The 22,779-nt window shown below is 39.1% G+C and overlaps 1 protein-coding gene across 1 annotated transcript in view; it reads left to right on the forward strand.

Annotated features, from left to right (window-relative positions):
- The first annotated feature begins 9,573 nt into the window (after positions 1–9,573).
- Positions 9,574–22,779, forward strand: part of CACNA1I (calcium voltage-gated channel subunit alpha1 I) — a 176,897-nt gene continuing 163,691 nt past the window's right edge. The window contains exons 1-2 of the mRNA XM_032221147.1: positions 9,574–9,678; positions 14,181–14,314. Of these exons, the coding sequence (XP_032077038.1) occupies positions 9,586–9,678; positions 14,181–14,314 (227 nt within the window). The 5' untranslated portion in view covers positions 9,574–9,585. The remainder of the gene's footprint in view (positions 9,679–14,180; positions 14,315–22,779) is intronic.

The raw sequence follows: 22,779 nt of genomic DNA on the forward strand, positions 1-22,779 counted from the left end.
GGAAATGCATATTTTTGGGGCTACCACTTAACTCCACAGCTGCTACAGTTTTTCATTGGGTTCTCTCAATGCCATTATCAACAACCTGAACTGAGCTAATGTTAGTTTCTAACACAGAACTGCTCCCAAAACTTAGAAAGCAGGAATTGATTTATACCTATTTAACTCTGTTTTTTTCCCATCAAGGCTTGTTAAATAAATCTAACCCCCACCCCCTCAATGGTGAGAACTTCTCTATTGCCAAAGTATGGCTGGGCAAAAGTCCCAAAGAGAGAAGTACAATGTGCAAATTTTATACAGAGAGACAGCTGCTGAAAGCCGGAGTAACTTGAAAGTATAATTCCCTTCTTACCTTTCTCTTAGTATAAAGTTGAGAGGAAGCTTGGCGGTAGTGGTGGAGAGAGATGTAGCTTTGCAACAGTGCAGATGGTTGCTTGAAAATAGCCCTGGGACAGAAGAAGAGAGTGCTAGAAACTGGGAAGTTTGGAAACTGGTATAAATAGCTGTCTCCCCTCCCCCCACCAATTCCTTGTACATAGTAAAAACTAAATGCCTTCACAATCTCTGCCTCTGTAAACCAATTGTGTTTCTTAAAAGCACACACATCACAACCCTAATACAAACCCTCAATCATGCTTATTTATGGGCAACCTTAAAGAACTTCCAACCTGCACTTTAGGTTCAGTTGAAGTGTGCATTCTAGGCTGCTTTTTCCCAACATGCCTCTCCTGCCAGCACCCTTTTTTCTCATGGAGAAGAAATTGGTGGAACTTCAAGCTGGTTGACCATACCATGAATCCATTCCTTTCACTGAAGTTCCTGAGATCTTTCTGACATGCAAGGTTAGACACCTATCCTTTGACATCACCATTTTCTGCCAGAGTTGCAGTTCAAAGAGAGATCTCAGCACTTTGCCACATACATTTGGAAGTCATCAGTTACGAGATGAGGAAACAAAGACATATATAGATGATTCCATTATTGAGGTAGATGGTATCTCTCTTTTTCTGTTTCTCACTCACTTACTCTCCTTATAGTTTGTGTGTGTGTGTGTGTGTGTGTGTGTGTGTGTGTGTGTGTGTGTGTATGTGTATATACAACCCCCCTAAACACATCCTGGACCTGACCAACCTCTGCCTAACCAACACATACTTCATCCATAATGGACAAAGATAGAAACAGATAGAAGGAGCACCCATGGGATCACCCCTCTCACCCGTCATCGCAAACGTATACATGGAACATTTTGAAACTAACACCTTAGATAAATCTGAACACAAACACAAACTCTGGCTTAGATTTATTGATGACACACAGGAAAGAAAAACTGGATACCGTATATACTCGAGTATAGGCCGACCCGAATATAAGCCGAGGCACCTAATTTTACCACAAAAAACTGGAAAAGTTATTGACTCGAGTATAAGCCTAGGGTGGGAAATGCAGCAGCTACCGGTAAATTTCAAAAATAAAAATAGATACCAATAATGTTTTTGAATATTTATTTCAAAGAAAAACAGTAAACTAACGGTGTATTCAATGAAATACTTCACTCACCTCATGATGCTGATGTCCCGCTGTGATGATGATGTCCCGTGCAGCCGCGGGAGCGATGTCCCGCCTCCTATGACACACGGCACAGTGATTCCTATCATTGGATCACTGTACCAGAGGAGGTGGGACATCGCTATGTGGCTGCTTGCCATAACAAGGAGGAGGTGGGACATCGTTGCAGAGCGGCAGGAGGGGGAGGAAGGGGAATCGTAAGACAGCCCTGCATTACATTAGAACGTGAGGAGGGGGGATGGTGCGGTGCGCGCTGCGCGGCAAACTGACACAGAGGGAGGGGAAACTCACAGGGGCACTGGGCCATTCACGAGTGTCACCCAGCGGCATGGCCCCGCCCCTTTTTCTCCTCCATTTCGGGCAAATTTTTCACTGACTCGAGTATAAGCCGAGGCGGCTTTTTTCAGCCCAAAAAGTGGGCTGAAAAACTAGGCTTATACTCGAGTATATACAGTAACTTCTTCACACATCTCAACAGCCTACGCCTCAAAATACAATTCACAATGGAAATAGAAGCAAACAACCAACTTCCCTTTCTGGACATCCTAATCTACAAAAAATCTAATGGCTCCCTAGGACATACCATCTACCGGGGGAAAAAACACACCAACTGCTACTTAAACGTACAATCCCATCACCACCCTGCACAGATCAACTCTGTAGCCAAGACCCTCATCTCCAGAACCAAACGCCTAGCCAACAAAGACCACCGGAAAACTGAATTATACACTCTCACAAATGTATTAATCTCCAACGGATTCCAAAGAAAAACAATTACCAACCTAATCCTAGAAAACCAAGGAGTCTACGAAATACCATGCAAAATCTGCCCTGCAACATACATAGGACAAACGAAAAGGAGAATAAATGCACGCATCACAGAACACAAGAACGCAGTAAAAAAAGAAAAAAGAAAAAACTTCCTCCTTTTTGCAGCACCTTAACGCTATAGGACATGAAATTAATTTTGAAGGAACCGGGTTAATCTCCAAAACAGAACACTTCAACAAGAGAATAATTATGGAAGCTATCGAAATAGAGAAACACCCCCACAACATGAATAAACGTGACGATACCTCCCACCTACCAGACATCTGGAAACCAGCCCTAGTCAACAAATGAGCCCCACCCACCACCCAGACCGTTACAACACAAAACAACAATGGACACACAGCCAGCACCAATCAGCACCAATCTACCAATCATGATATAATCACACAGCCAATCAATCCACTTACTGAAACAAAGCCAGCACTCCACAACCGCACACCAAGATTTATAGAAAGACGGCAGCTCCAATCACACTTTAAGCCCAAAACCCAGCCTGAAGATGGCGACCATGCTTTACTCACACAAACACGAAGCCGAAAACACCAGCCTGAAGATGGCAAGTGAGACCTCGCCGAAATGTTGCCAAGACAATCTCAATCTTACATGGAAAAGACCATATCTATATCTATATCTATATCTATATCTGTATCTGTATCTGTATCTGTATCTGTATCTATATCTATATCTATCTATATCTATATCTATATCTATATCTATATCTATATCTATATCTATATCTATATCTATATCTATATCTATATCTATATCTATATCTATATCTATATCTATATCTATATCTATATCTATATCTATATCTATATCATCTATATCTATATCTATATCATCTATATCTATGTGTGTGTGTGTGTGTGTGTGCGTGTGTGTGTGTTATGCCAAACCAACTGGGATGCCCAAATAAAGGAGGGAGCATACTGCTTTCCTTTTGCCTTTCAGCTCCACTCCACTTACTGTACATTTTATAGTAATATTAATGTAGCCATATGAGTACCTTTCATCACTGAACTTTAAATTCCCTGTTATTAACTTCTATAAAACCCAGCAATATTGCAAATGATTGTAAATAGTGTCAAGCAAGCTTTGAACCATTTAATGCAAATGAAATGTTAGACTCTATATTGCCATCAGTAGGCATAAGATATCCTGCCATGGAGTGTGAAAAATGACGATCATGTGACTGCAGCTGACTATAACTGTGGTGATGCTAAAGTGGTCACAACTTTGCCAAATTTCAATCCCAGATTTGGGTCCCAGATTTTTGATGCATTCTTTAAATTAGCCCATTTGATCAAACATTGTTGATGTTCTGTTTCACCCAACTGAAGGTTACAAACAGACTGGATTTAGTAGTATAGAGATGCATACCCAGGTGTCAAAAACATACAACTTTATAATGTTCAGTAAGTATATAATTCCTAAATTTTCTTTATGTGCACTAGCAAATAACTAGGCAGACAGAGGATCTCTACGGATCAAGGATTCTTGAACTCTCAGTGCAGAAAGGCATAAAGCAGCTCTGCATGGAATTGTTTCCATGTTGCACTTACAATGTCTAAAGCAACAAGTTATTTTGTTCTTGCTCTGACAGGTCTCCAGGTGTATCTTTTTCAGTGAATAAGAGCCAGTTATTTAAATGGGCAACGTTGGTATAAGTACCTCATTCTTATTAGCAAAGGCTTGTTGAGTGTTTCAAGTTAGTTTAGCCCATCCAGAAGCTGAGGCTTTATGTATAGTAGTCCATTATATGGTTGATGATTTTGCTATTGTTCTCTGTTGGATAAAAGTAGTAAAAAATAGTAAAAATCTGGTTTTCAACAAACAAATTGTCAAAGGAATTTCTCATGCTGCTAGTGATATGATATCTGTGCTTACTTTTTTTCAATAGAATCAGAGCAATTAATGAAATTGTTTGGTCACAATTATTTGTAATTGTTTCTTTTAATGATTTTGGGTTTAAGGTATAAAATTGAAAACACATCTGCTTCAAATCAAGCAAGCAGCATAAATGTGTATAGAAATTAGGCTATATTCCTTTCCTCTTTTTCATTTGCATTTAGTTTAACCTAAATATTATTTCCCTTTACCATTTCTAGTAAACGACAGAGTGTAGGCCAGCGATAGTGAACCTTTTTTAGTTCGCATGCCATAAGGGGGGAGCGAAGGGGGTCGTACACAGACATGCCACACCCATAATTCAACACGCAACCCCCCAGTGCGCATGCGTGCATGAGAGGTGCTCCCCCCATTTTTTGCATGCTTTTTTCACCCTCCCCAGGCTACAGAGGCTTTATAGGAGCCTGGAGAGGGTGAAAACAGCCTCTCCCGCCCCCCTGGAACCCTCCGGGGGCTTCAGGGACCTTCAGGAGGCTTCCCTGAAGCCTGTGGAGGGCAAAAAACCACCCTTCCAGTTTGCTCATAGGGTCATTTTTAGTCCTCCGGAGGCTTCAGGGAAGCTTCAGGAGGGCTTAAACCAACCCTATGAGCAAACCAGAAGTCCGTTCCCAAACTTTCAGTTTGCCCATAGGGCCATTTTTTTGTGCTACGGAGGCTTCAGGGAAGTTCCTGAAGCCTCCGGAGGGCCTCCAGGAGTGGGGGGGGACAGGGGAGGCTGTTTTTGCCCTCCCCCAGGCTCCTATAAAGCCTCTAGAGCCTGGAGAGGGCGAAAAATGGCTTTAAAAAAGGCTGAACTCCGCTAGCCAGTGCGCGCATGTGTGTTGGCCAGCTGACAGGGCAATGCCTCACATGCCCTGACAAATGGCTCTGCATGCCACCTGTGGCACACATGCCATAGGTTCGCCATCCCGGGTGTAGGGTATCTTAATTCTTCACTAACATTTAACATTCTGGCAAGAAGTTTTACTTGAGTTTTAATTTGAATAAATGCTGATAGAAATGAAATTTTATAGTTTTTTTTTTTGCATGGCACAGAGTTGGGGCCTTTATTCTCATTAGGCTAAATTGGAATATAGAAGCTGCAAAACAAAGATATGAAGGCGCTTTCAGCTAATTTAAGGCTACCTGCCTCTGAAGCAGTCATTTAGAAAATCCTCATGGATATAAATCTACATTAAGAATGGCTCAATTTCAGAAAGTAGAAAAGGGCATGGTAGGATGGCAGAAGAAACAGGATGGTAAATAGTTTTGGTATTTGTGCCTTCTATGCAAAGTGAGGGGAGTTCTGATGAAATACAAAAAGATAAAGAATTTCTCGGATTGCATTTGATTCCTGGTGTCTGCATGGATTCTGAATAGTTGAGAGGAGAGATTGTAAAGTGAACTAACTAATTGGCAGCTAATTGTAAACAAAGATTAATTGTCTCCATTGCTAAATTTGTGTAAAGATATTATGCAGTAGTGAAGAAAACAATTGCAAGGACTATAAATCCTCATGCTTTTAGGATCTTTACTGAACACCAGCTCAGATTTTTAAAAAAACATTTCATCTTTAAGTGTACACTTAAAAATTATATCGAACATTGACCACTGCTGGAAGTAAAGTAACAGTTTAGATGGACTAGTGATCTGTTTTTCCAATATAAGCCTGGAAAGCAATTAGTACATCTATTTTCTAGTTTGTATGAGTGAAAGAGAGTAATTTATCACCCTCTATGAAAACATCACCCTCCAGATTTGAAAAACGGCAATAGGCCTATCTAGTTGCCACAATGTATTGACTATGGCCAAAAAAAAAACACCTTATCATAAGAGAAATGACTTTTCCTTTTAACAGAACCAGAGAGATGTTAGAATAGGGCTACCATATATAAAAGGAAGAAATACAGATGACAAAGCGAAGGGTGTGTTGTGCATAAAATTTAGGCAGTTTCAATTGTACCATCATGGCCACCATTTTGACTATTTTAGTAACAGCCTGCAGATTCCTGTCAGAGACATTTTGGCCAACATGATATTCTTACATTAATTAGCCTAATGCCATTTGAGAAGCTCACATGAAGAATGTGAATTCAGTAGAATCATCCTACTTGTTCACCAGCAACTAATATTAAGACATATAATTTTCAATTATTGGAAGCAATGTATGGTTATTTATTGTTTTGTGGGCATTGGTAGCTTTATCCTTTGGCTTAAGGGATCTAGAGATGTTTCCAGTTAATGGTATGTGCTGGTGCAGGAGTTCTGGGAATTGAAGTCCACAGGTTCCCTATCCCTGATCTACGCACTTCAGCAGGATAGGATCCTCCAGTAGTCTGCTTGATTTATGTGATGCCTGTGGGGGAAAACACATCCTCCAGGTCATAGTAGCCGGAACTGGCATGGAGACCAAATTGTCTGATTTTATTTATTTGTTCAATTTCTATGGTCACCCATCTCATCAATGACTCTGGGAGGCTTACAATTCAAAAAATATAGAAATTTTTAAAGTTTTTAAAAATTCCACATCAAATGGTCTGATTTCAGAAAAGTGCCCCACTCGACTATCACAGGTTTCAATGAAATTTTGTGTGAACATGCACATTGGTAAAGAGTTGTATGTGCTGATGCAATACTTGTGGAGATATAGTTATTTGTTTGATCCCATACTGCAGCCTTCTACAGTATGAGTCTGAGGTTCCAGCAACTTTGAGACATAATATCTCCAGCAATATTTTGTTGAGAGAAACAAAACTTGGCCATCTGGTACAACTTTTTGTGCTCTATTAAACAAAATAATAAAAACATTCTCAGGAGGGATCTCCATCTAGCTCGTTGGGAACAAAGTTGGCCGAAAATATTGCAGCTGAAAAAAAGGTTAAATTTGCCTTTTTATACCCTATTTTTGGCGTTTTTACAAAAACCATCAATTTTGCACTTAATTTGTAAGCTATTGGAAATCAGTAGGAGAATGAAATTTTATATTAGAAAACCTTGTATTACGCACAAAGTTTCACGTTTATCATACCTTTCCTTCCAGAGATATAAAAAGGCAAACTTTTTCAAGCTGCAATATTTTGGGCCAACTTTGTATGGGGTCCAACAAATGACTATTACTCCACAAGTATTGCATTGGCACATGTAACACTTTACCAATGCTCATTGGGGACATGTGTGCACGTTCACACAAAATTTCATCAAAAATCGTGATGGTCGAGCAGGGACTCCCAGACCACTTGACATGGAATTTTTACATTTTAAAACAGTAAAGCTAGTAAAAAAAAAATTTAAAATATCCAGTTCAACTGATTGCCCACTAGGTGTTTTGGCAGCCTTCTAATCTGCCCCCCCCCCCCAGTTTTGTAACTTTTCAGTACCTGTGCAGAAGACTACGTGAATGTTCAGTCAATTATCTGGTTTCAGGGCAATCAGAAACACTAGGGACCCTGATTTAACAGGGAAAGAAAGCTAACCTGTCTCAAGTATCTTAAACATCTAGGCAAACTTACAACAAATTGCTTGGGGGAGAATAGCATAAGGGAGATTTTAAAAAACATTTAGGGCTAGTGTTCCAGAAAAAGTTTGGTGACAAGAATCAACAAGTCAGACTCCTCTTGCCCCAGAACTTTACCTATTTCCTCTAATATCAGCAGTCTCTAAGCTTACTCTGAGCTTTTGGCTTCCTTTAGCCTGCAGCTGCTAGGTAACGCTGCCAGGACTAGGTAGTTCTTGTAGTGTAGTGTTGCCTTCCTCTGGTTTTCTGTCTTTTTAGAGACTGATACTTTTTACGGCTCGGTAAAGAGGCTTCCTGATTGGAGTCAGAGTCTGCTGGTCCAAGTAAGAAATAGGAGAGCTTGTGGCTGGCACAGCATCACTGCCAAGAATGGAAGCATAGACCTGTTTTTGGGAAACCCTCATCTGGTCATCTTCCTCAATTGAGGAGGACTGTTGAGACCTGGGCATGACAACAGTTGATGATATTCATTGCTACCGGGTTCGTTAATGACCACTTTAAATCTTATTTAAAGGTTATGAGACATATTAATGAAAAAATAGGTATCACAGTCGCTACTAGTCATGATATTTATAAGCCACCTTCAATAAATGATCAGAAGTGATAGGTCTCTAAATTTTAATCCTTGGGGGATTAGTGTAGAGTTTATTATTATTGTTATTTTCTTTATATTTTGCTTATGGATTTTCTATAGCCATCTTACCAAACTTGGAACCTACATAGAGCTTTGGTTTGTCCCAGCAATATTTTCCTTATCTATGTTAGATGAACTCTTGCAGAAAAAATGAAGCACTGTTAGAAGGATGCTGTTTTTGTTTTTTTAAAGTATCTCAATCAGGGATATACAGTACTAGTGCATAATTCATCAGGAGAGTAAGATGAGATAGTTTTACAAGACTGGTAGCAGTGATCTTATTTTTGGAAAAAATAAGACAAGCAAATTAATACAAAAGTATATATTTATATTAGTTGCTCTGAAGGCATTGCTAGCTATTTTTACATAGTCAACTAAAACAAATGTGAATAAGAAGGATAGTTGTAATTAAGGATGAGAAGGATAAGTTATAATGAAATCAACACTATTTGTTTTCCATGTTACCTGTTATAAATGTTAATAAAAATGAATTCTGCTTATTTAACTTTATTCTGTTGCAGTACATTTAAAGTGATTTATTCAGAATGTAATGATAAAAATATTGTGTCTGTGTGAATGCACTGATGTGCATGGAGTTAGAAGAGATTCCTAAAGATATCTCATAGATAAATATTTGTTGAACATTTATACTAGACCATGTTTTGCATTATTTGTGTCAAAATCCTTACTACCATCTTCACGAAAGCAGTGATTTGGTCATTTTAGAGTAGCAGACAAAATAACTCATGTAAACAACTTATTCAGTAATAAAATTCTTCTCAGGTGATACTACCTTAGCTTGTATCCAGAACTGAAACCTTTTTCCATGGAACTATTTCTTTCATCTATAAGAATATATTTTGTACATGATTGATTTTTTTTATTCTATCTATGAAGGAATATGCTATCATATGATTTTCTCACCTGCAGTCTAATGGTATGATCTAAGAGCAGTTCTATTATCTCAATTATCTACTGTTTATGCATTGTGTTGCTATGATTCTATTGCTTACTATTGTACATTCTGATAGTTTTTTTAAAAACAAAAATTTCCACTCTAGTATACCTGATGGTTAATTATAATGTTGGAAAATGAGTTATTTCTTCCTTGACTTTATTTCTTCCTTCCACCTGGTTTGAATGTCTCAGCATGATGGTAATCCTACTAAACTGTGTCACACTTGGAATGTATCAACCCTGTGATGATATGGATTGCCTCTCCAACAGATGTAAAATTTTGCAAGTAAGTAGCTCCCTTTCTATAATGGCAATATGTGACCTTCTGTTTGATATCTTGACATATATTCCATAACTATGTTATGTGAACTAAAGTCATCAGCAAAGTCATGTAGAAATAAGGCCCATAGCAAGCCAGCACTTTTAAAATAATCTGTCAAAATGTCAAACTTGCTATTCTAGCTATTCATATATCTGCTTCTGTGTTTCCTCATATAACGTTAGACTATATTATTGGGACTTTGAAAAAGAATTCATTCCCTTTCAGTTTTTCCAAATGTGAATATCTCTGTCAGGTATTTATTAGAGCTTTTTGTGTATCCTGCTGATATATGGAATATTGAGACAGCAAATAGCACCAAAGTGGGATGCTTGTTCACTTGTTTCATAAACAAAGCCAAAATAAATTTCTAAAAAGTTTTCATTAAAAAGTGGCTGATACTTAATGTTCTAAAAAAGATTATAAAATCATTTCTAAAACTCCATCAACCCACAGTGAGACATAGAAATTGAGAGGATTTGAAACAAGATAAATCTTCCCAAGAGCGGATGACCTATCAAAATCAACATAATTTTGATTGATTCCCAGAATCTTCAATAATAAAGACTATACGTATAAAGTACATAAATACATTCAGAAAGTCACACAGAACTATTGAACAACATATACTGATCTGCAGGTCTCTATTGCCTTGGCTAAAGTAATTACGTTCATGAGGCCATCATCAGAAAATTACTGGGAGAGTAGCAAATCCTTCCTCACTAAGAAAAATGTTGATACTCATTTCAAGTTTGTCAAAAATTACCTGGATAAACTTTCAGATGTCTGGAAGAATATTCTATGGATATTAAAGTCAAAAATGGAATGTTTCCATTTCTGTGGAATGCATTTTGTCTGGAAAAAATATACATTGCATTCCACAATAAGAATTTCATACCATGTACAAAGAGGAGATGGAAGTTTACTTGTTGGGGGATATTTTGCTGTCCCATTTCTGTCCATCTTTTAAAGTGCATGTGGGTACATGCTACAGCAAGATTCTAAGTGTACGAACTCGTGTACAGAGAATGGGTTTTTTTAAAAAAAATCAGCATTTTTGGCATGGCCAGGTTGAAGATTGGCATTTTAGAGTCAAACCGCATACAAATGATTTGGCAATACCTAAAGCCAGCAGTTCCTATTCAAAAAACTCTCAAATATTACTGAGCTGAAGTGGCTTGCTATGAATAATAGGGCAACATTCCTGTAAAGCAATGTGAAAGAGATGAGAGATGCTTTTGTTTATGAAGTAAATGCAACGATCACCAAATCTTTATAGTAGCTGTTCACTCAGCCTGCTGTCAGGCTCAAGCCCAAAGGCAATACAATAAAATACAAATGAGTCCAATCCTTTATTTGCTTATATCTAATGGACAGAAACTTGCCAAACTAAAACTGTAAACCTCTAACCTAGGCAGCCCCAGGCCATGGTCTGTGGGCTGGCACAAGTCCACAGCATGCCACAAACTGGGCTGCACAACAAGCAAAGCCCCATCTGATTTTTGGAAGCTACTCCCCCACCACAAGTTGGTGGAACTGATTAGGTGGTTCCGCCCCAGACACCTGATGGACCCGTTGGGATTTCAGAAGGAGCTTGGGGAGATACCTGACTCTCTTGCCTACAATCCAGCAGAATCCCTGGTCGCTGCCTGGAACACAGCGGCGACTGGGGCCATGGATCAGATTGCGCCTATGCGGCCTCTCCGCGGCAGTGGATCCAAGAGGGCTCCTTGGTTTACTGAGGAACTCCGGGAGATGAAGTGCCAAAAGAGACACCTAGAGCGACCCTGGAGGGCTAGTAACTCTGAATTCGGCCGAACACTGCTAAGAGCCTTTATTAGGACTTATCTCGTGGCGATATGGGTGGGAAAATGTGCGCATTTTTCCGCTCTTATTGCGTCCGCAGTATCGCACCCGGCTGCCCTGTTTAGGATAACCTGTTCCCTCCTGAATGGGGGGGGGGGGAACAGGTGATGCCTTGCAGGGTCAAGCTGAGGAGTTTGCTCAGTTTCTGTAGGACAAAATCGCTCAGATTCGGACAGACCTGGACTCCATTTGGACAGAACCAGCCGAGTTGCCGAGGGAGGGTCTTGCTCAGACTTTCTGGAATGAGTTCCAGCTTGTCACCCCTGATGAAGTGGACAAGGCCATGGGAGCGATGAGTGCCTCCACCTGTTTACTGGATCCGTGTCCCTCCTGGCTGGTCTCAACCAGCAGGGAGGTGACACGAGGCTGGCTCCAGAGCATTACGAACACCTCCTTGATGGAGGGATCTTTTCTACGTCCTCTTAAGAAGGTGGTGAGACCCCTCCTCAAGAAGCCTTCTCTGGACCCAGCTATTTTTAAAAACTATCGTCCAGTCTCCAACCTCCCTTTTTTAGGGAAGGTTGTTGAGAAGGTGGTGGCCCTCCAACTCCGACGGACCTTGGATGAAGCAGATTATCTAGACCCTTTTCAGTCTGGTTTCAGGCCTGGTTACTCCACCGAAACCGCTTTGGTTGCACTGACCGATGATCTCTGGCGGGCCAGGGACAGAGGCCATTCCTCTGTCCTTGTGCTCCTTGACCTCTCAGCGGCCTTCGATACCATCGACCATGGTATCCTTCTGCGACGGCTGGAAGAGGTGGGAGTGGGAAGCACCATTTTGCAGTGGTTCTCCTCTTACCTCTTCGACAGGTCGCAGTCAGTGTTGGTCAGAGGACAGAGGTTGACTCCTAGGCCCCTCAATTATGGGGTAGCGCAGGGGTCGGTCCTGTCCCCCCTCCTATTTAACATCTACATGAAGCCACTGGGTAAGATCATCTGCTGGCATGGGATTAATTACCACCAGTATGCAGACGATACTCAGCTGTATCTGTCCGCCCTGTGCCAACTCAGTGAAGCGGTGGAAGTGATGTGCCAGTGCCTGGAAGCTGTTAGGGTCTGGATGGGAGTGAACAAACTCGCACTCAATCCTGACAAGACCGAATGGCTGTGGATGTTGCCCCCTAAGGACAGTCCATCTAATCCGTCCTTAATCCTGGGGGGAGAAAACTTGCCCCCCTCAGAGAGGGTTCGCAATTTGGGTGTCCTCCTGGGCCCGCAGCTGACCTTGGAACACCATCTGTCAGCTGTGGCCAGAGGGGCCTTTGCCCAGGTTTGCCTGGTGCACCAGTTGCGGCCCTATTTGGATGGGGAGGCACTTCAGACAGTCACTCATGCCCTCGTCATCTCAAGACTGGATTACTGTAACGCGCTTTACTTGGGGCTGCCCCTGAAAAGTGTTCGGAGACTGCAACTAGTCCAGAATGCAGCCGCACGAGCGATACTGGGTGTGCCAAGGTACACCCACGTCACACCTATCCTCCACGAGCTGCACTGGCTGCCCATTGGTCTCCGAACACGATTCAAGGTGCTGGTTATTACCTTTAAAGCCCTACATGGCCTAGGACCTGGGTACCTACAAGACCGTCTCCTGCCACATACCTCCCTTAGACCAATAAGATCACACAGGATGGACCTTCTCCGGGTGCCTTTAGCAGGACAATGCTGGCTGGCGACACCTAGGAGTAGGGCCTTCTCTTTTGCCGCTCCAGCCATATGGAATGAGCTGCTCCCAGAGATCCGGGCCATCCCCACTCTCATGGCCTTTCGCAAAGCCATTAAAACCTGGCTTTTCCGGCAGGCCTTCTGATTGGTGTTTGTTGCGTTCTTTTTTAACTTTGTGTGTCCTATTGTTTTTAAGCTCTTTTAATTTCTTTTTATTCTGTAAGCCGCCCGGAGTCCTTCGGGATTGGGCGGCATAGAAACCTAATAAATTCAATTCAATTCAATTCAATCTGCAGGATGCAGGCAGCACATGAAACCACACCCCCTCCTTTCTGTGGAAAAATCTCTCTTCATACACCTGGTCCCTGGTACCCAAAAGGCTGAAGACTATTGTTCTAACCTACTTGAAATATGGTCTCTTATCCTCTTCCTCATCTAGCTTGGGACCCCTCATTCATTGTAACTTCAAACAATCACTGAAAAAGTAGACATTATGCAAGGACTACCTGTAGACTGTTTGATACGTTCTAAATAGCAAAAGTTGTTGGACTGAATTACAAATATAAAAATAAAAAACAATAAATAAACAATAGATTAAAACAAAAAAAGTGTAAAGATTATGTCAAATAGCTAAAAAAAAAACCAAAGATTTCAGCCTAGTCTATTATTTGTTAAGGGATCAGATAGACATTTCTAGAAACAGTGTTCAGTGGAAGGATTGGTGAACATACTAGAATTGGCTCCTTTCTCTGTAAGACATCTGCAACATCTTTGTGGGTGGCAGTGCCTACAAAAGGGTCTTCAAACATTATCTTAAACAATGCATAGAAAATATATAGAAAAAATATACAGAAAATCCTGTTTATGTATTTCATATGCCTATTCAAAACAATGGTTAAAATTCATTTAAATCTGCATCTTTTTTCTTATGGACATTTTAGGTGTTTGATGACTTCATTTTTATCTTCTTTGCTATGGAAATGGTGCTGAAGATGGTGGCCCTGGGGATATTTGGCAAGAAATGCTACCTTGGAGATACCTGGAACCGCCTAGATTTCTTCATTGTTATGGCTGGGTATGTGTTTTCTTTTCTTTTTGTAACCTTATAGAAATACACCAATAGACTAATAGATATGGAATTAGGCACTGTCTCTAAGCATAATTTGGACATAACTGTAAGAATGATTCAATTCTGTCATGTTAAAAATTAAAAAGTGAATTGAAAGCATGTGTTCATACATTGAAAGGTCAAAAGTACTGCTAAGAAAACTTGATACAAATGAAAAAGTTTATCAGCACATCACAGTCTTTCAGCCAGTTTCATACTCATTTGTTGGGAAAGTTAATGCCCTTTCTTACATTACTTGGGTAGGACAGACATTAAAGGCTGGTGAATGCCAATGAAAGTTCTCTGTGGGAGGTTGCATTGCTATGTTTTTCTAACTAAAAAAAAAACCTTGGAAACATTGTATAGCTTTAGAATCCCATATATTATATGTCCCCTTTGGGCATAATATGGGTACTTACTAGAATCCCCTGCTTTGTCCATGAAATTGAATTAAAATATCCTAGTGAGTAGCTATCCAGTTTCTATTTTAATACTTCCACAGAAATAATGTCTACAATTTCCCTAATTGATTAGTATCACTATCAAACCATTTTACTATTATGAATCCCCCCCCCTAATATTCAGCTAAAATATTTTCCTGAAACTTTACCAGAGTGTGTCTTTCACTCTGAAACAATGAACAGGTAAATGTGCCTATTCTCTTTGTGTTATGAGCTGTTAGGAATCTAATTTAAGTATCACTAGTGAATAGCTTTATCCAAGGCTTTACAAAGGCTGCTGTCCAGGCTGAATCTTGTGATGTTGCGTCTGACCTAGTGGATGGTTCTTAGCCCATTGTACAAGGCTTCCCTATTTCCTATAAATCATTTAAATAATATAATAGTAACAATAGAAGGCAACTATCATATAGTCAGAATCCCAAAGAAAAAATAGTTGGATATTGTCATCTTAAATAATATCTTAAGATTTCAAACATATTTGGATGGCATTGCAAAAATGCAGGTTTAAGGAATATTATCTAAACCTTCTGTTAGAATGTAGTTGTGCAGGCCCTTCTTGGTCCTTCAGATTTGTTCTTCCTCTCAGGCAATATCCTCACAATTTTATAAACTTTTGAGGACAAGTGAAAGATACTTTTTGGGAATAACTGTTGCTTTTCCATTTTATTCTTCCCATGATATAATCTGACTCTACCTGGCAAATCATAGAATTATCTGGTGGTTCAATCCAGCTTCCCAATAACCATTAGCTTCAGTAAAAAGCTAAAGTTTTCTCCATAATATCACTGTATTAAAGCCTGATAGTGTAGAGTGTTAATGTCTATTGAAGATGACTGAAGTCACACTGTTGTGTTATGCCAAAAGATACTGTATGATGCAATTACTTGCTATGATTAAAAAACTAAATGTCTATTAACGCATCTTAAATTTGTGTTTATCTTTTTTCACATCTATTCACATTGCTGACCTATATTAAAGCTTGTGATCAACTACAGATTCTTTTTTTTTACATATGCCTTTATATAGCAATTATCCCCTTGTGCATTTGATTTCTTCTCCTAAGTGAAGAATTCTGAATCTGTCTCCATAAACTTCATTTTTTCTTTTGAGACCACTTTCTTAACCTTTAAAAATAATTTTGATTTTTGTCTCTCAGTACATATTAATAACCACCCAATGTAATTCTGATCATCAGAAAATCTGATAAGTACAAAGCATAGGAACAGAACAGAGTTTTCATGATCAGTTCAGTGTTGTTTCATTTTACAGAGTTTGGGTGTATAAGGGCATCTCTTTTATTAAAAGCAAAAGCATTGTGATTCTGTCTTTACTTTCCGATGGCCGATCTAAGCACACCTCAGGGACAAGGTGACATTTAAGTGCTTTAACAGCCAAGTTGCTGTATTAAAGCTGCAGTAGTCACTTCCTCTGTCCCTCTGCAACCTGAGTGAAGGGCACATAGGGATTTGCAAGTTAAATAACTAGTTGCACTGTCACAATTTACACTTGTAGTCAAAATTTTACAGAATGCTGTCATTATACAATGAACATTTGCCATGCCAATTCTTTTTCTCAGTAAATAATCATTTATCGTTTGCATCTGGAATTTACAAGTAACAATGGGTTCAAGCTTAATTAAGTAGAAAACAGCTTTGTAAAATGGTATTTTCTATAGCAAAGAATAGCAATACAATTTCTTTGTGTGTATTCATTCCATTAAGTCAGCATAGAATTGTCACTTGGCTTGTTTTAGATCAGTGTAAATCCTTTATTGCTATCTATAAGTTTTTATTGTTGTCATTGTTTAATACAGCTGGAATGCTTACTGCTGGCCAAATTTAAATGTCATACAGTCTAATTAATTATCTTGTGCAAATGAGAAACTTCTTTTCACTTTGAAAAATGTGCCAGATCTAACTTTGACTCCTGTCATGTGTTATGTCAATGTATATTTCCATCAGATTAAGCAATAGAAAATTCTTCCGTTATAAAAATGGGTATAAAGGGGTATCATGTCTTCCTTTTACCACAGAACACCCATAACTCCCAAAAAGGAACTCCATTTCTATTGATCATTCAAATCTAGGAGAATCTCATAAAATTCATATGTATTTGGGGGGAGGGGGGATTATATAGCTCAAATGCAAGCTGAGAGAAAAGGCTTACATGTGGCAGATTTATTTGCTGATTTTCTGGGGGAATATTATTACTGTTGTAACAATGTAGTAGGTTGCCCTTCAAAACATAGTTTATAACACAATAGATTTACTGAGGAAGTTGCTCAAAAGACAACTCACATGTGGTATTCTCAGTGTAATATTCAAGGTAAAATTTATATATTATTTAAAATGCTCAGAATCAAGTTCAGTATTTTTGACAATTGCCAAAGTAAATGTATAGGTATGGGCACACCAATACTTGACCCATATTCCAGAATGCAACTTGTTTCTTGTGCCAGTTGGAATATGAAAGTGTATACTCTATTAATTGCCAAAAAAAAAAAAAAAACACCCCACCATAAGGAAACAAAGAATATAGAAATGCTTGTTGTTCAATGCACTGTTCTGGTGAATTAGCAGTAATCTATTTTGCCACTCTATAGATTTCATTCCCTTCTCTCGCTCTCGTCTCTCTGGTTCTTAATTCCAACATTAATTCATTGGGGAGTGGGGATTGTTCTAATTTTACTCAGCACTAAAACCTCTGGAATATATTAAGGTTAGTAAAGGTTTTATCAAAAGTTGTGATTCATATAAATTACTTAGAGGACAAATCAAACTCATGGGCTGAGTTTAACAAACTGATAACACTTTGTAAACCCCTCCCAGACACCCAACATTTATTCTATCCAAACTTCTATTGAACTAGGATATAATCCTCCCTTCTCCTGTCTTGTGTGGAAGGAAGCATTGAATCCAGATTTAATAGAAGTTTGATAGAACAAAGTGTGGCAGAAGAGTGAGTTGTGTGCCACTGATTTAGCAAAGTACCTAAAAATTGCTGATAGGTGCCAGTAGGAGGCAGAATACAATTGAAAGGGACTTCAGGGGTTTTCTAGTGTTTTCTAGGTTGGGTCTCTCTTTGATAATCTCCCATCTGTTACTTCTTGTCCTGCCCTCAGGTGCTTGAAGAATAGGTCAGCCCTTCTTTTCTGTGACCCTACACTCTTTATAGAATCTCATGCAACTTTTTTATATTGTGGTGACCAAACTTGACAACTGTGTGGACACAGTTGTCAAGCACAGGAAATTAAGAGCCGAGGCTGTTCAAATTAATACAGGTTCGTTACATGCTAACACACTCTCTCTACAAGAATCTGAACTACAGTTAAGGGAAATTGGCGTTAGATAAGGGTCAACAGAATTCAAAGTGGACTGGACTTAAATGTGGATCCACTAGATGTTCAGCCTGAAGGAACTCAAAACTGATGATGTGCTTGACCCCTCTCTCTGGCTCAGCATGATCATCTCCTATAATAATATTCCAAATGTGGCCTTACCAATGCAATATAAAACGGTACTAACATTTCTATCCCCCTGTTGATACAGCCTAAGATTCCACTGGCTTTTTTGGCAACTGCCACACATTGCTGGCTTATACTTAAGTGGTTGTCCAGTAGGACCTCTAGATCCTCTCACAGTTACTGCTGTTGAGGCAGATACTGTTCAGCCAGGTTGAAGTAGATTTCCCACCAATGAGACAATGAGCTTTTCAAAACAATACCTGATATCAGCTTTAGCTCTGATTTTGCTGAACCATTGCAGAGCTGGCAAAATCCTGATTCAAGGCTCCAAATGAGTGAGAACAGAGAGCTGGAGCTGATTCAGAGTGGCACAACATCTTTGGATGAAGGAGCATTATATCTGTCTATCTGTCTTCTCTCCCCATTTAGGAATTAGTTCATAAGTAAAAGTTACAATTCAAGAATAAAAACAGTTGCATTTGATTGATGTATTGGAAATGCAATTACCCCAAAGAACATTCATAAAAGCAAAACCCAATAGAAATGTAATGAGCTATAAATACTGTGAAACGAACAAATACTCCCTTTTCAATGGGAAATGGAGTATCAAGTGGAAATACTGTCAGAGTTTGGCAATCTTTTGTGGTTCCTTGAGTGAGTGAATCAGATACCATAGAAATTTCTCTCAAGATTAGTCTGATCATATGGAAAAGGGCCACCTAATCTCCACCCCCAAGTTATTACTGCATTGTTCTCTTTGCATAGGCAACTTTTGAGAAGCTGCAAAAGTGCAACTTAGGTCACTAACCTTTTTGAGAGCTGCGGTAGGATATCCAACAATGCACTGACATTTCTAGAAACGATGCGACTGTAATATTTTTGGGGGGACTTTTGTCCACTGAAATGAGGTTTCAGAGTGGGAATGGGAATGAGAAGTCTCAGGGACAGCAAAATAGCTCTAATGAAATATTATGCTAAAGCTTTCTCCATGATTCAAAAACCTGCATCGTTCTTTGATTATAATGTGTGATCTAGTGGAAAAATGAAGAAAAAAAAAGGAAAATAGTAATAGAAAATAGTAATTTGTACAGTCCCAGATACTATAGTCCCCAATTCTGGATTTATAAGATAAGGTAGGCTATAAATCATCAATAAAATGGTGCCTATACAATGGTAGGCACACCTATTTTGTTTATTCAAGTATGTTTCTTTCCTCATCTTCCCCTATTTGCAAATTCCAAGAGTTACAATTTTCCTTAAGTAAATTCCACCATCTGCTTCTTGCCCTCTTCACCTTCACTTCCCAGGCAATTTAGCTGTTTCTGGAGGAAGACTCCACTGTCACTAAAAATGTACAGTTGCCATAGCAATGAGAATTGTCATCACTATATCTTTATTCCCTCCTCTCCTTCTCAGATTAAGGAGTGACTTTTAAAATAAAAGGCCACAAATCAATATTTTTCTTCTTTGCTGTCTCCCTTAAGAAATCAGACACTTCCCAAAACAAAAGCATATATTTTGCTGGGCTAAATAAAACATTGAAGCACACAAAGAAGCAATATCTTTTCTCTGCTGAATTCCCATTTCTTTACCATCTCTCAAGTTAGATCAGACAGCTGGTGACCAGGTGGCTAGTATTTGGTGGCTGCTGTTGAAGGGCAAGACCATTCTCCATTTCATTTGTTTGCTGCAGGGATGTTCACAAAGTAGGCATGGTAAAAGAAAAAGAAATAAAGATGGCAGCTGTAATGGTGCCAATAAAGCTCTGCCTAATTTTTTATGTGTGCAGAGGATTTTGTTTATTTAATGGATGATTTACTTATTTAAAACATTTGACTAGTTACACAACTCAGTCAAGGTGACTCTAGCAGGCTTACAGAAAATGCAACAAAACCTCAGAAAAATTAATACAAAAATGCAATACAGAAACCAATAAGCAATCATGAAATAAAACAATATAATTGAGATAAAGAGAAACAACACCATTATGTAAATGGTGGTTACAACCCAAAGGCCTTGGGAACAAGCCAAGTCTTGATAACCTTACTGAAGGTGCCAACCATTTCTCAGGAAGGTCATTGTATATTTCCTCTTTGTCCTCATTCCTGGAAATGGGACTCACACAAGTGTAATCGAGGTTAGTTAGTTGTATTGGTTCTCCAAGATATCTTCACAAAAGCGTCAACATCCAAGGATCTGTTCTGACCTAAGCTTCCTTAAAAAGCATGTAGCAGAGTCTTGGTCCTAACAAAACCTCTTTTATTTACATGACTGTGAATTCCTTTCATTCACAGTCAGCAATGCTTGACAAACAGTCTTTCAAAGGAATATTTATCAACATGAACTTTATCTCACACAGAGAGCTGCCAGATAACTAGTTTCCAAGTGCAGGGCAAGGCAACACTTGGCACAGAGTTACTTACAGTCACAAACAGAACTTTCCACTCTTGAAATGACCAAAGGAACAAATTGTTTCCTGCAAAAGCCCACTCCCCGCTCATTGCTCTTTTATTTCCTATGGGAGGGACCAATTACCTCCAAGGTGTGGCTTTACTCCCAAGTTGACCTTGCTTTCTTAGTTGTTCTTCTCTTCTGGCAGCTCTGTGCATGTGTATACTGGGAACAGACTCCAGCTATTCCTCTGCCTCACTGCTATCTAGCTCACTCTCTGCCTCCAATGCAGAGCCCTCGTCTGAGCTTTCCTCAGCCCCCAGGTCTCGTCCATGTTCCTCCCCAACCTCCTCACTGTCCAACTCTGCTGTCAGCTCTGTTGGCCACTGGCGAGCCAAAACAGGATGTCTAATTTGTATATTCAGCAGATGGGTATAAATACCCCTATCCTGAAGACATCAACAGATATTCTATGATGAGACTTAAAAATGGGCAGAATTTCAATTGCACAATTGTGTCTGCCATCTTGACTTCTTTTTCCCATATACTGTGAACACCCATGATTTGGCATATGTTCTCTTGCAAATAGAGTTGTTTTTTTTTTCAAGAACTGACTCACATTGGATGTACTTGCTGAACCAATTTTAACTTAAAAAGCTTCTTTTCACAAAGTAGTTTAGAAGCAAGACTTCAACATTTAAGATTAAGTGTACTAAATTGCTTGTCAGTTTTGTAATGGTGGGTCTGTGATTAAGAGGTCGTGGAGAGTAAGAAAGTCACTGCCTTGAAAAAGCATCTGAGCTCCAATTTCTTTTCCATCCGACCTCATCTGGCTTGCTGTTTAAATCTGTTCTCCCATCATGGTTATTAGCATTTATCTGGAATTTTAGATTCTGGAGCTTAATACTAGAACATTATTCTTAATACTTCTTCTCTATAAATGATAATTGTATGACTTTATTATTATAAGTAGATGATGTGGTGGAATCAACGGCTGAAAGGAGGGAGGCCCTGGTGGCGGTAGTTAAGAGATATGTCAGTCTAAACTCTATAGATGGGAGGTCAGACACTTAGATCTATATATCTGGATTTCCCAGGGGAAAATAGGCAGTCTGGTGAGACTCTTGTGTATAGTGGAGTCAACCGTAAAGCAACCTCTTGACCTAAGTCCTAGAGCCACTTTTATTGTTTGTGCCTGACAACCCGTAGCTCTTGGAAGATATATATAGCAAAGTGAAATCCCAGGTACAAGATAACGCATAGCAGTGCCAATGTGGAATTTACACTATCCTCAGTGAGTTGCCAATCATCACTGTGCATAACCTGAATCCAGAGGGTCATCACCTAAAGATCATACTCCATTTCTTAGCTTGTTTGCTTCATTGGGGCATATAGCTGCCTCACTGAGCATATGAGCATATGAGATAAAATAAAACCTGAAGATATTTTTTCAGATCGAAAGAAATAATATTTATTCTAGCATCTGTGACATAAGTGTCAACGTAGGAAAATTCAGAATGGGGATACTCATTAACCTTGAAAATGAATTTCTAATCTTTGTTTCCAGTTCTGCAAACACAATAACAATTAAATTCCGAAAATAAGAACACATTTTTAATTGCAAATCATATTTCAAATCATATTCCTAAGTGAATGTTAAAAGCAAGAAATTTTCACTGCCCTTTTATATAGCAAAACTGCAGATTTGAAGGGTATTTTTGCATTACTTAATGGGGTTAATTAAGACAAGAACATTTCCTATATATGATGAGCTAGAATCTAGTTTTCATGAACAATAGATGTAACATACCTATTTCAAGACTGAACCATTTCAAATTACAGAAGGAAGGTCATAGAATGGATTTTTTTTTCGTGCTGAAAAGAAACTTAAAGAGAATTATTTTAAGCTTCTTTATTAAAGCTCATTTTTTCTCCCAAGGAATACGGAAGGAATGAAGGAGGATTGATCATATGAGCCTGCAACATAGAAACATACATACCACATTATCCCTTTTTTGGCATTAGCAAAAGACAAAAATATGTAAGAAATAAAAAACAATGAAAGCTATGAGATAATGAAAGAAAATATAGCTCAATCCGGGTTATCCCAACCTTAT

This window comes from Thamnophis elegans, chromosome 7 (assembly GCF_009769535.1).
Source record: "Thamnophis elegans isolate rThaEle1 chromosome 7, rThaEle1.pri, whole genome shotgun sequence".
In the NCBI taxonomy this organism is placed as follows: Eukaryota; Metazoa; Chordata; class Lepidosauria; order Squamata; family Colubridae; genus Thamnophis; species Thamnophis elegans.